Here is a 14,013-nt window from a genome sequence, read left to right as displayed (position 1 = left end):
GCTCTTGCTAACTGGGAGAATAGCCAAAGCAAAATGAATTTTATTTGTAAGTATTTAACAAAGCAGTTTAAAATGTTGATGACTGTAGAAAGTAAAAGTTTTACAAGATATTTTTTTATTTTTATTTTTATTAAGGTATCATTAATTATACTCTTAACGAAGGTTTCACATGAAAACAATATGGTTACTACATTCACCAATATCAAGTCCCCCCCACCATAACACCATTGCAGTCACTGTCCGTCAGTGTAGTAAGATTCTGCAGTCACTATTTGTCTACTCTGTGCTACCCTGTCTTCCCCAAGACCTCCCCCACACCATGTGTACCAATCATAACACCCCTCAATCCCCTCCTCCTTCTTTCCCTCCACACCCACCCTCCCTCACCCCTTTGCTTTGGTAACCCCTAGTCCTTTCTTGGAGTCTGTGAGTCTGCTCCTGTTTTGTTCCTTCAATTTTGCTTTGTTGTTATACTCCACAAATGAGGGAAATCATTTGGTATTTGTCTCCACCTAGCTTATTTCACTGAGCATAATAACCTCTAGCTCCATCCTTGTTGTTGCAAATGGTAGGATTTGTTTTCTTCTTATGGCTGAAAAATATTCCGTTGTATTAATGTACCAAATCTTCTTTATCCATTCATCTAATGATGGACACTTAGGTTGCTTCCATTTCTTGGCTATTGTAAATACTGCTGCGATAAACATAGGGGTGCATATGTCTTTTGGAAACTGGAATCCTGTATTCTTTGGGTAAATTCCAAGGAGTGGGATTCCTGGATCAAATGGTATTTCTGTATTTAGTTTTTTGAGGAACCTCCATATTGCTTTCCACAATGGTTGAACTAGTTTACATTCCCACCAGCAGTGTAGGAGGGTTCCCCTTTCTCCGCATCCTTGCCAGCATTTGTTGTGCCTAGTCTTTTCTGTGTTGGCCATCCTAACTGGTATGAGGTGATATCTCATTGTGATTTTAATTTGCATTTCCCTGATAATTATCGATGTGGAGCATCTTTTCATGTGCCTGTTGGCCATCTGAATTTCTTCTTTGGAGAAGTGTCTGTTCATATCTTCCACCCATTTTTTAATAGGGTTATTTGCTTTTTGGGTGTTTAGTCATGTGAGTTCTTTATATATTTTGGATGTTAACCCCTTGTTGGATATGTCATTTACAAATATATTCTCCAGCACTGTGGGATGCCTTTTTGTTCTGCTGATGGTGTTCTTTGCTGTACAGAGGCTGTTCAGCTTGATGTAGTCCCATTTGTTCATTTTTTATTTTGTTTCCCTTGCCTGAGGAGATAGCATTGAAGAAAAAGTTGATCATGTTTATATTCAAGAGATTTTTATCTATGTTTTCTTCTAAGAGTTTTATGGTTTCATAACTTACATTCAGGCTTTGATCTATTTTAAGTTTACTTTTGTGTATGGGGTTAGACAATAATCCAGTTTCATTCTCTTACATGTAGCTGTCTAGTTTTGCCATCACCAGTTGTTGAAGAGGTGTCCCGGCCCGCAGGACGAACGTGGGGCGTAGCTGGAGACACCTGCAGAAATGAAACAAGCAAGGGACACAAAGAACGACCAGCAAGATAGGATGTCTGATCAAGCTGGCACTTTATTGTTTACAGGCTCAATTTATACAAGTAGCAAGTAAGCGGTGGCTCAGGAGATAATTGGACCTTAGGTGGCGCTGGCAGGGAGGTGTAGAAGGGTGATTGGGTCTTGGTTGGCGCCGGCGGAGACGGAGGACCCGGAAGAGAAGCGGGGAGTTCGCCATTTTGGGGGCGGGGGAGGTGTTTCTTGCTTAACAAAGGACAGAAAAGGCACATGCTGTGAGGTAGCCTAACCACTAACTCTAACTTAGAAATGCAAATGTTGCTAGGTAAATTAACCCCTAGTTCTAACCTAGAAGTTCACTAAATGTGCTTCTTAGTAATAGGGGAAAACTTGTTTCTAACGTGTGGATGGGTTCATTGTTGCTGACTTTACAGGAAAGATTTCTAGCTGATTTTACAGGAAAGATTTTTACTCAAAACGTTTGCTGTTGTCTTAAGGCTTTTGTGACCGAGTCTGCTTAAAGGCCCACAGATTTGCTCCCAGCAAAGAGGCTGTTATTTCCCCATTGTATATCCATGGCTCCTTTATCATATATTAATTGACCATATGTGGTTGGGTTTATATCAGGGCTCTCTGGTCTGTTCCATTGGTCTATGGGTCTGTTGTTGTGCCAGTACCAAATTGTCTTGATTACTGTGGCTTTGTAGTTGAGCTTAAAGTCGGGGAGGGTAATCTTCACTGCTTTATTCTACCTTCTCAGGATTGCTTTGGCTATTTGGGGTCTTTTGTGGTTCCATATGAATTTTACAACTATTTGCTCTAGTTTATTGAAGAATGCTGTTGGTATTTTGATAGGAATTGCATTGAATCTGTAGATTGCTTTAGGTAGGATAGTCATTTTGACAATCTTAATTCTTCCTATCCATGACCACAGGATGTATTTCCATTTATTGGTACTTTCTTTAATTTCTCTCATGAGTGTCTTGTAGTTTTCAGTGTATTGGTCTTTCACTTCTTTGGTTAGGTTTATTCCTAGGTGTTTTATTCTTTTTGATGCAATTATGAATGGACTCGTTCTCCTGATTTCTCTTTCTGTTAGTTCATCATTAGTGTATAGGAGTGCAACAGATTTCTGTGTATTAATTTTATATCCTGCAACTTTGCTGAATTCAGATATTAGATCTAGTAGTGTTGGAGTGTGTACTTCAGGGTTTTTTATGTACAATATCATGTCATCTGCAAACAGTGACAGTTTAACTTCTTTACCAATGTGGATACCTTTTATTTCTTTGTGTTGTCTGATTGTTGTGGGTAGGACTCCAGAACTATGTTGACTAAAGTGGGGAAAGTGGGCATCCTTGTCTTGTTCCCAATCTTAAAGGTTGAAAGCTTTCAGCTTTACGCTGTTAAGTATGATGTTGGCTGTGGGTTTGTCATATATGGCCTTTATTATGTTGAGGTACTTGCCCTCTGTACCCATTTTGTTGAGAGTTTTTATCATGAATGGATATTGAATTTTGTCAAATGCTTTTTCAGTATCTATGGAGCTGATTGTGTGGTTTTTGTCCTTCTTTTTGTTGATGTGGTTGACGATGTTGATGGATTTTCTAATACTGTACCATCCTTGTATCCCTGGAATAAATCCTACTTGGTCATGATGGATGATGTTCTTTGATGTATTTTTTAATTCAGTTTGCAGATATTTTGTTGAGTATTTTAGCATCTGTTTATCAGGGATATTGGTCTGTAATTTAGCATCTGTTTGTCAGGGATATTGGTCTGTAATTTTCTTTTTTTGTGATGTCTTTGCCTGGTTTTGGCATTAGAGTGATGCTGGCCTCATAGAATGAGTTTGGAAGTATTCCCTCCTCTTCTAATTTTTGGAAAACTTTAAGGAGGATGGGTATTAGGTCTTCACTAAATGTTTGATAAAATTCAACAGTGAAGCCATCTGTTCTGGAGGTTTTGTTCTTAGGTAGTTTTTGATTACCAGTTCAATTTTGTTGCCGTTACCAGATTGTTGTTTGTCTATTCAGATTTTCTGTTTCTTCCTGGGTTAGTCTTGGAAGGTTATATTTTCTAGAAAGTTGTCCATTTCTTTTAGGTTATCCAGTTTGTTAGCATATAGTTTTCCTTAGTATTATCTAATAATTATTTGTATTTCTGTGTTGTCCATACTGATTTTTCCTTTCTCATTTCTGATTCTGTTTCTGTGTGTAGACTCTTTTTTTCTTGATACGTCTGGCTAGGGATTTATCTGTTTTCTTCATTTTCTCTAAGAACCAGTTCTTGCTTTCATTGATTCTTTCTATTATTTCATTATTCTTGATTTTATTTATTTCTGCTCTAATATTTACTGTGTCCCTCCTTCTGCCAACTCTATACCTCATTTGTTCTTCTTTTTCTAGTTTCGTTAATTCTCAGTTTAGACTGTTCATATGGGATTGTTCTTATTTCCTGAGGTAGGCCTGTATTGCAATATAATTCCCTCTGAACACAGCCTTCGTTGCATCCCATAGATTTTGTGGTGTTGAATTATTTCTTTTATTTGTCTCCATATATTGCTTGATCTCTGTTTTTAGTGCGTCATTGATTCATTGGTTATTTAGGAGCATGTTCTTAAGCCTCTGTGTGTTTGTGGGCTTTTTCGTTTTCTTTGTGTAATTTATTTCTTGTGTCATACCTTTGTCGTTTAAGAAGCTTGTTGGTACAATTTCAGTCTTTCTGAATTTAAGGCTCTTTTTGTGGCCTAGTATATGATCTATCCTTGAAAATGTTCCATGCGCACTTAGAAGAATGTGTATCCTGATACTTTTGGGTGGATTGTTCTGTAGATGTCTGTTAGGTCCATCTGTTCTAGTGTATTGTTCAGTGCCTCTGTCTCCTTACTTATTTTATTTCTGCTTGACCTGTCCTTTGGAGTGAGTGGTGTGTTGAAGATTCCAAAAAGAAATGCATTGCATTCTATGTCCCACTTTAATTCTGTTAGTATTTGTTCCACATATGTAGGTGATCCTGTGTTGGGTGCATAGATATTTTTAATAGTTATATCCTCTTGTTGTACTGACCCATTTATCATTACATAATGTCCTTCTTTGTCTCTTGTGACTTTCTTTGTTTTGAAGTCTATTTTTTGTGATACAAGTATTACAATTCCTGCTTTTTTCTCCCTTTTAGTTGCATGAAATATCTTTTTCCATCACTTTCCTTTCTGTCTGTGTATGTTTTGGGTTTGAACTGAGTCTCTTGCAGGCAGCATGCAGACGGGTCTTGTTTTTTTATCCATTCAGTGACTATGCATCTTTTGATTGGTGCATTCAGACCATTTACATTTAGGGTGATTATTGTTGGATTCCCCTGAGGAAGGCACCACCCCAAATCACTCACCAAAGACGTTTCTTGATGCAACAAGCAAGAGGAATTTATTCAGAAGCCAACTAGTTGGGGTCCAAGTCAGCCCGTCGCAGCGGGTCTCAACGAGGACCCTGAGTACTTACAACTAAGTGGTTATATAGGATTTTCTGAGGCATTCAGCCCTAGAGGATTACCATGGTTACAGATTATTTTGTAATAACAAGATAACAATACTACAAAGCAAGATAACAATACTACAAAGGCAGTAATTTTTCAAACCTACGATTTCTGGGTTAGTGCCACGTCCTGGGGGTGTAGCAAGGTAGGGTCGGCTTTTATGCTTAACTAACCGAAAGGTTAGCACTGCCAGCAGTCATGATTAATTAACTTGTTTTTCCAGAGGAGTTACCCGGTTTCGGTTGTTTCCTCTGAGTCATATGTCAGAATGGTTTTCAGGCTTCAAGATGGCTACTCTTAGGCTAACTTATTTCTCAGGGAGGTTGGGGTCCTACAATTATCAATAGGTATATACTTAATGACATTGCAGGCTTTAGATTCGTGTTTACCAGATGTTCAAGAGTAATTCCCGTACAATCTAACCGTGGAATTTAACTCACTTAGTGTGCTATTACAAACACAACCTAAAGCTCCTTTTTTTTCTTTCTTTTCCCATCCTTTTCTTCTTCCTCCATTCTTTATTTGTTAGGTATCATATTTCTGTACTGTTTGTCTATCCCTTGACTGACTTTGGAAGTAGTTGATTTGATTTTGCATCTGCTTCATAATTAATTATTCTACTTTCTTTACTGTGGTTTTATTTTCTCTGGTGACAGCTATTTAGCCTTAGGCACACTTCCATCTGTAGTATTCCCTCCAAAATACACTGTAGAGATGGTTCCTGGGAGGTAAATTCTGTCAGCTTTTGCTTATCTGGAAGTTTTTAAATCTGTCCTTCCAATTTAAGTGATAATCTTGCTTTGTAGAGTATCCTCGGTTTGAGGCCCTCCTGTTTAATTGCATTAAATATATCATGCCACTCCCTTCTGGCATGTAAGGTTTCTGTTGATAAGTCTGTTGATAGCCTGATGAGTTTTCCTTTATATGTGATCTTTTTTCTCTCTGACTGCTTTTAAAAGTCTGTCCTTATCTTGATCTTTCCCATTTTATTTATTATATGTCTTGGTGTTGTCTTCCTTGGGTCCCTTGTGTTGGGAGATCTGTGGATCTCCATGGCCTCACAGACTATCTGCTTCCCCAGATTGGGAAAGTTTTCAGCAATTATGTCCTCAAAGACACTTTCTATCCCTTTTTCTCTCTTCTTCTTCTGGTACCCCTATAACGTGAATATTGTTCTGTCTGGGTTGGTCACACAGTTCTCTCAATATTCTTTCATTCCTAGAGATTCTTTTTTATCTCTGTGTCTCATCTTCTTTGTATTCCTCTCCTCTAATTTTTATTCTATTTACTGTCTCTTCTACTGTATTTAATCTGCTTTTAAATCCCTCCATTGTACATTTCATTTCAGATATGAAATTTCTCAATCATTGAATCTTTGTCTTAATTACTGCCTGAGTTCTTGAATATTTTTCTGTACCTACATGAACATGTTTATGATTATTGTTTTGAAATTTCTTTCCACTAGATGAGTTCATTTTCACTTGGCATTTTTTTTCTGGTGTTTGTGGGATTTTGAACCAGGTTCCTTTGATGTTTCATATATGTATGTGGCCCCCTCTAGTGCCCAGGAGCTATACTCTGTGGAGCTCTTCAGCCCCTGTAGTGCTGTTAGGGGTTGCAGGGGATTGGCGCTTGTGCCTTGGAGAGGAAAGAGCTGTGTCTTGCTTCCTGCTGCTGTGCCTGTCTCCAGTGTCAGAACCAGTGGGCCAACACACAGGTATAAGCCTCTATGCTTTGCGTTTGTAGGTGCCGAAGGTGGGGCCTCCTGGCTGGCCTAATGCCAGGGCAGTAAGTGCTAGTTTGCGAGCCAGTACCAGCCGGTCAGGAGGAATGCGCAGCAGTCTGTATATCATGGTGGGGGGGCCTCGGAGCTGTATAGCAAGTCAGGGGGTTGGAGCTCCTGAAGCTTCTGAAAGTTCCCAACCTGCTGGGCACAGTGCACCCAGACAGTTTTGTCCACCTGCCCTTTCTCCTGAGCAGCAAGCTCTATGCAATCATTGCCCCTTTAGCAGCACTCTTGCTGTTAGGAAGTCTCTCATACTGCCTGCTTTTCTTTTGTCCCAGAGCAGCTGGATGTGGATCCCTGTTGTCCACAAATGGCTGGAATCTCAGTCTCTTCAAATATTCTGCCTGTCTTAGCTCTCTAACCTCACTAATCTCCAGGGGTACCATGCAATGTAGGTTTGTCCTCCCAAAGCAGATCTCCAGGGCTGGGTGTTCAGCAGTCCCAGGCTTCCTCCCCCTCCCTGCTTTGTTTCTCTTCCTCCCGAATGTGAACTGGGTTGGGAAAAGGGTGCATAGATATTTTTAATAGTTATTAAGCCGGATCAAGGCTTTGGTATGTTACCCTGTTTCGTATGGTCTGCTCTGTTCTCCAGGTGTATGCAGTATTGCACAGCATACCCCTGTTACTCTTTTAAGATTAGTTGTATTAACTCTATTTTCATATTACATGAGGTTTTAGGAGGAATTATCTGCCTCACCTCTCCTGCTGCCATCTTTAATCCTCTTGGTTTATTTATATATATAACTTTTTAAAACACATACATTCTTGCCTTACCTTGCTGGCTTGGGTCTCTTGTATAGTATTTAATAATAGCAGAGATTAAAAGAATTCTTATCTTTTTCCTAATGCTTTCATATGTTGCTATTAGATACAACTTTTCATTATGGTTTGTAGCTACACTTTAACAGATTAAGGTATTTCTTTTGTATTGCATGTTTACCACGAATTTTTATTATGATTGAGTTTTTAATTTTGTCATGTGCTTTTCTTAATGACTGTGTACATGATGGTATACCATCCACATATCCTTGCCTTATTGGCAAAAACCCAATTTTGTTTTTGATGTCTTCGTGGAGTTAAAGAATGTGCTTAGCTAACACCCAAGGTAGGAGAGTCAGGGAGAGGCTTTTATTGAGAAAATGCAGTGAGAAGATCTCCTGGCTCACACCAGGAGGGAACAAGAGAGCCTGTAGTTGTGAATTGTCTAGGGGTTTTATAAGCAGTTGAGGATTTTTGGGAACTGGATAAAAGGCTTAGGGGTGTGAACTTGTTAAGTGGGCTCTGAATATTAAAAGTTGACCTAACAGCAGAAATTTACTGCTTTGATTTCTCCCTGGGATACTGGTGTCTTGGTGTGGGAACATATCAATCAAGGCTGCCTGCCCAGCCCCCAAGGTGGGCTGAGTTATTGTCTGTTTTCCAAAGAGTAAGTAAAGAATCTTACTTCTTAACTTCCTGGGTGTTAAAATGCAGTCTTATCTTTAAGATGGATGAAATCCTTCCTGCCTTTTACTGTGTTGTTTATGGTTGGGCCTGCATGCTAAATTAGTTGCCCAGTTTGCAAATCACCTCATCAGGTCTGACTGAGGAAAGACAGCACATAGGCCTGGGCCTTTTAGCATGCTAAAGTGAATCTTACCCATGATTACAAATGATTAACATAATAAAAACATGGGCTACTTTCTTTATCTAGGGAATATTAACTGATCTTACTGAAGAATGACTCTTGAGCTTAATATTTCACACAGAGTTTTGGTAGAGGGTTTATTTGCATGTAGTTACATTGCTCTGACTGTAAATATCCTGCCTTTCTCTTTCTGGAGGCCCTCACCCTACTCTGACTACACCCACAGTCCCTGCCTCATCATGATGTAGTCTTTTATTTAAGTAAAATATTGCCTAATGTGATTTACTAATTTTTTTAAAGAATTTTTTTCCATTATGTTATTAAAAGTGATAGTGTTATAATTTTATCATGTCTTAATATTAGGAACAAGATTGTATTAGCATCATAGAATTATATGTGTATCTTTTACCTTTTTGCTGCTCTCAAATTTTTGTCAGGAGATAGAGATTATCTGCTTCAAGTTTTTTTTTTCTTTTTTGAGATTTAATTTTATTTATTTTTTTCCTAGCATTTTTAAAATTAAGGTATCATTGATATATACTCTTATAAAGGTTTCACAAGAAAAACAATGCGATTGCTACATTTATGCATATTATGGAGTGCCCCCCATTGAAGTTTTCTTTCTTAACAGCTATATGTAGATACAATTCACATACAATACAATTCACCCATTTAAAGTGTGAGGTTCAATCTGTGGTTTTAGTATATGCACAGAGTTGTGCCACCATCACCACAATAAATTTTACTTTTTCATCACTGTATTCATTAATAGCCACTACTTGTTTCCCCCAGTCCTTCAGTCCTAGGCAGCCACTAATCTATTTTCTGTGGCTGTCTGTCTGCCTATTTTATTTATTTATTTATTTGTTTGTTTGTTTGTTTGTATGTTTTATTTTGGTATCATTAATCTACAATTACATGAAGAACATTATGTTGACTAGGCTCCCCCCTTCACCAAGTCCCCCCCACATACCCCTTCAGTCATTGTCCATCAGCATAGTAAGATTGTTTGCCTATTTTATACATTTCATATAAAAGGAATTAAATGTGGTCTTTTGTGACTGGCTGTTTTCACTTAGCATAAAGTTTTCAAGATTCATTCCAGTTGTTTCTTTTTATTCCCAAATAATATTCCATTGTAGGGATATCCCACTTTTATTTATCCATTCATCAGATAATGGATATTTTGGGTTCTTTCCACTTTTGAGTTATTACGAATAATACTGTTATGAACATTGTATATAAATTTTTATGTGGACGTAAGTTTTCATTTCTCTTAAGTATATGCTTATGAGTGGAATTGCTGGGTCTTATGGTAACTCTTTGTAAGTTTGAGGCTCTACCAGAGTGTTTGCCAAAGTGACTGCACCATCTTATATTCCTGCCAGCAGTGTTTGAGGCATCCAATATATCTGCATCATTACTAACACTTGTTATCAGACTTTTTGATTATAGTCATCCTCCTTGCAGGTGTCATAGTTTTTATTTGCATTTCCCTGATGGCTAATGAAGTTAACATGTATTGTGTGCTTATTGGCCATTCATATGTCTTCTTTGGAGAACTGTCCAGATCTTTTGTCCTTTTTTAAATTGGATGTATTTTTTATTATTGAATTTAAGAACTCTTCATATTCTGAATATTAAATTTATCAGATATGTGATTTGAAAAAAATAGATTGTGGGTTATCTGTTCACTTTTTTGAGTGTCTTTTGAAGCTCAGAAGTTTCAATGAACTTCTATTTATTTTTTTCTTTTGTTTCTTATGCTTTTGGTTTCATATCTGTTGCTTAATCCAAGGTCACAAAGACTTATGCATATGTTTTTCTCTAGGAGTTTTATAGTTTCATTTCTTACCTTTAAGTTTTGATATACTTTGAGTTAATTTTTACATGTGGTGTGAAGTAGTGGTCCAACTTCAACTTCATTCTTATTCATGTGTATTTATTTAAAATTTTCATAGAACTTGCCTATTCAACCACCTGAGCCTCATGTAATATTTTTGGTGGAGGGTATCATAATTTCAAATTATTGATTCACTTTAAAGGTTATACTCCTGCTCAATATTTTTACTTCTTCTTAAGAAGGACTGTCAAGTTATATATTTCTAAGAAATCTAGTTTGTCTTGTGTATAATTAATGATTTAGAAATCCTGTCTGCCTTTTTATTCCTATTATGTAGTTATGTTTACTGTATCTTGTTCTTGATTAGTCTTATTAAAAGACTGACAGTTTTATTTTTTTTAAAAACTAACTTTGGATTTCACACATACACCCTTGTTTGCTATTTCATTCTTTTTTTTTCTTCTTTATTTGTTGTTACCTTTTTTTAGCATTTTTGGGTTTTCCCTCCTTTCTTGGATGCTTTAAAAAACATACACACTTAAGGTTATGGATTTCTTTCCAAGTACTGTGTTAGTGGTATCGCACAATTTTTAATATATAAATTTAGGTTTCAAATGTTTAGAATTTTCTATTATGATTACAATGACCCTTGAATTTCAAAGAACAGAGTTTTCAAGGTGTCTGCATGTCTGGAGTTTTGGGTTATCTTTTAGTTGATTTCTTGTTTAATTTGCTTTATGACAAGTAGTTGTGGTCTGTATGTCAGTCTTTTGGCATTTTCTAGATTTATTCTGCATCCTAATAGTCTGTCAACTTTTATAAAGCTTCTGAGTGCACTTAAAATTATTTGTGTGCTGTGATTGGATGTTCCTCTTTTGTCTTGGTTGAAGCAGCTTACCTGTGTTAAAATTTTCAAAATCCTTACCAGTGTATTTTTCTTGGGCTTTCTATTAGACAGAAGTATGTTAATATCCTCTGTTACGATTTTTAAATTTCTCTTTGTAATTCTCTCAGATTTTGCCTTTTATGTATTGAGTATGCTGTTACTCATATACAAGTTCCTAATTATTATCTTCTGGGGATCTTGTTGTTCTTGCATCACAGAAGAGATACAAGCTTTCTTATTTCTCCTCCTGAGTTGTACTTTTATTGAGAATAAAGCTTCTCAAAGATCTCAGCTTTATGTGGGATCTCAGTTCCAACTCTGAGCCTTACATAAGCCCAATGCCCTGGGATCTGCTTGCTTAAGGATGCACACAGTGCTAGTGTTCGTTGTTAACTCCTATTTTTCTGGTATTTGGGGAACTCCACATTTTTGTGTATGAGTTCAAATGTGCATTAAAAAAATTATATTTTATCTTTTATACAGCTTTCTCAGCTGGTGGTAGGAAGATAATTTTTAGGTAATCGTTTTTGTTAATTGTTGCAACTGGATATTTCTTTATTACTTTGTATCCCTTCTGTTTCTCTTTGTTAACATTTTCCTATTCATATTTTCCCTAGTGTCCAGCTTAGCTCTCTCTACTTATTTTTACCCAATATGAAAGAAAGTCGTAATGTTCATTGTGGAGAGAATAGATACCCGTTTGGCATTTTTGAGCAATTTGATTAAAAATAGATCTGCATAGAAAAATGTGACAAGATTAATAATTGTAAATCACTGTTTAAACCACAGTTTAATCTTGAGTCTGTCATCTAATTTTAGTTTTATTTTATTTTTTTACAGTTTAAAACATAGTGGAAAATTCCCTGGAAATCCCTGGCCTCCCTATAAGAAAAGGACGCCACTCCATCCTACCTATAAAGGTCTTATGAGACTTTTGCACTGTAAAACTTTACACATTGTGCTATTCACTCTGCTTTACAAGGTATAGTAGTAATATGAATAGAAAGACTCAGATTAGAATTTATTTCTGTAAATTTCAAATAAAAATGCCAAAGGATAGTATTTACATAAAAGTATCATTTATAAAGCAAAGTGTATTTATATGTTAAGTATGTGTAAAGGTGTGTCATAATCATTAATTCATTAGTTTCTGTGAGGAATATTCTGGAAAATAATTTAAAATGTTTACTTTATTAAAAAAAGTAGAATATTTTTTCTTACTAAAAAGATATTTATATTTATCTTACAAATAACAGAGATTTTTGAATGTTTACTTAGTGCCAGATTTTTTAAACACTATATATACTTATATACATTAACATAGCACAAATCCTTATGAATTTAAGTTTTGTTATTCTAGTTGTCCAAATATGATTATTGAATTTTAAAGGTTAGATAACTAGTTCAGATGCTGAAACTGAGTATCATGTAATTAATAAGTAATGTTAGTTCATGATTTAAAAATTAAAGATGTGTCACTACAGGTGATTTACATTCCATCATGTTATATTTTTCCAACATTTTCATTTGCCTAATTTAAAAACAGTATTTTATCAAATATAGGATGGCAATATTTCAGTTAAAAGTGACTTATGAACAAACTTAAAAAAATCTTAACTGTATAATAGTTTTCCTGCCCTTATAATAATTGGTAAAACTTCTCTAATTGATACTGTATTGGCAAGTCAGCTTTCTAAAAAATCAATGTCAGTAAACCATTTCATCTCCTTCCATGTTTAATGTTAAAAATTATTAATATGGAACATGTTAATAAAATTCCCCAGAAGAATCACTTTTTTTTTTTTTGCAGTACCTTATTAAGTGATATTTTTCTTAGCTTTTAAGTTAATCATTTGAAGCTGTCCAATGTAATGTCACAGAATTTCAAGCCAAAATTTATTTGAATTCAGCTAGTAATGTTTCACTTTATCAAGAGTAGGCAGTGTAGTACTGACAGGCGATAGTCGGGAGAATGAAATCCATGTTCTGTCATTGCTCACACTAGCTGGGCGTGCGGCTGAGCCCTGTCTTCCGCTCTGAAGCAGTGGATGAGAAGGGCTGGCCTCTGTTCCCAGTATGCAGTCCCCTCTTTTTGCTGCTCCTGCTCCTCCCACCACTTGCACCACCTACCTACCTACTATTTGTAACACCAGCTGCTAGTTAATTCACTGAGCAAATTACCTACATTCACTCATGTAATTTTCACAACAGTTCTGGTTTTAAAGATGGGAAAACTAAGGCCACAGTCTGTTGCTCAAGGTCAAATAGGTCTATACAGAATTCGTATAAAACAGGTTTTATAAGTTTTTCAAAGTCTACACTCCTTACCAGTGTGCCGCATAAAAGATTAATTGAAAAGCCTTCTCAGTAGTCAAAACAAAAAGTTACTAAATTGAGTCTTTATTCTTTAGTCACAGCAGATTAGCTTGTAAGTGACTTGTAAGTCTTTCTGAGCCCCCTCAGCCATCTGGGCAGTTTCTGTGAGAGTCAGCCAAGACTCTCTCCTCTTCACTCTGTAGCCTCACCCAAAGCTGACAATGCTGACTCGCCGCAGAACCTCCTCCTCTTACCTTATTTTGCCAGATGGCTTTTTATAATGAGGACAGTATGATAGCTGCCAGGCCATTTTTTTCTTACTGTATTTTAAGTATCTTCTGGTTAGTATTTATTGCATTGCCCTGGAGGAGAGATTGGTGTAGGCTAGCCCTGGTATCCTGAATAAGATATGTGAGGCTGGCATTGTACAGTCCGTGTATAAGGTCAGATTTATCAGGGTTTCCT

At 36.5% G+C, this 14,013-nt stretch overlaps 1 protein-coding gene across 1 annotated transcript in view; it reads left to right on the top strand.

Annotated features, from left to right (window-relative positions):
* UBR3 (ubiquitin protein ligase E3 component n-recognin 3) overlaps nucleotides 1-14,013 on the top strand; it is a 336,759-nt gene that overhangs the window by 140,068 nt on the left and 182,678 nt on the right. Inside the window, exon 20 of the mRNA XM_073218714.1 lies at nucleotides 12,073-12,214. Within this exon, the coding sequence (XP_073074815.1) occupies nucleotides 12,073-12,214 (142 nt within the window). The remainder of the gene's footprint in view (nucleotides 1-12,072; nucleotides 12,215-14,013) is intronic.

Source organism: Manis javanica, chromosome 12, assembly GCF_040802235.1.
Source record: "Manis javanica isolate MJ-LG chromosome 12, MJ_LKY, whole genome shotgun sequence".
Taxonomy (NCBI): domain Eukaryota; kingdom Metazoa; phylum Chordata; class Mammalia; order Pholidota; family Manidae; genus Manis; species Manis javanica.
This window is presented reverse-complemented; position numbering and strand designations above follow the sequence as displayed.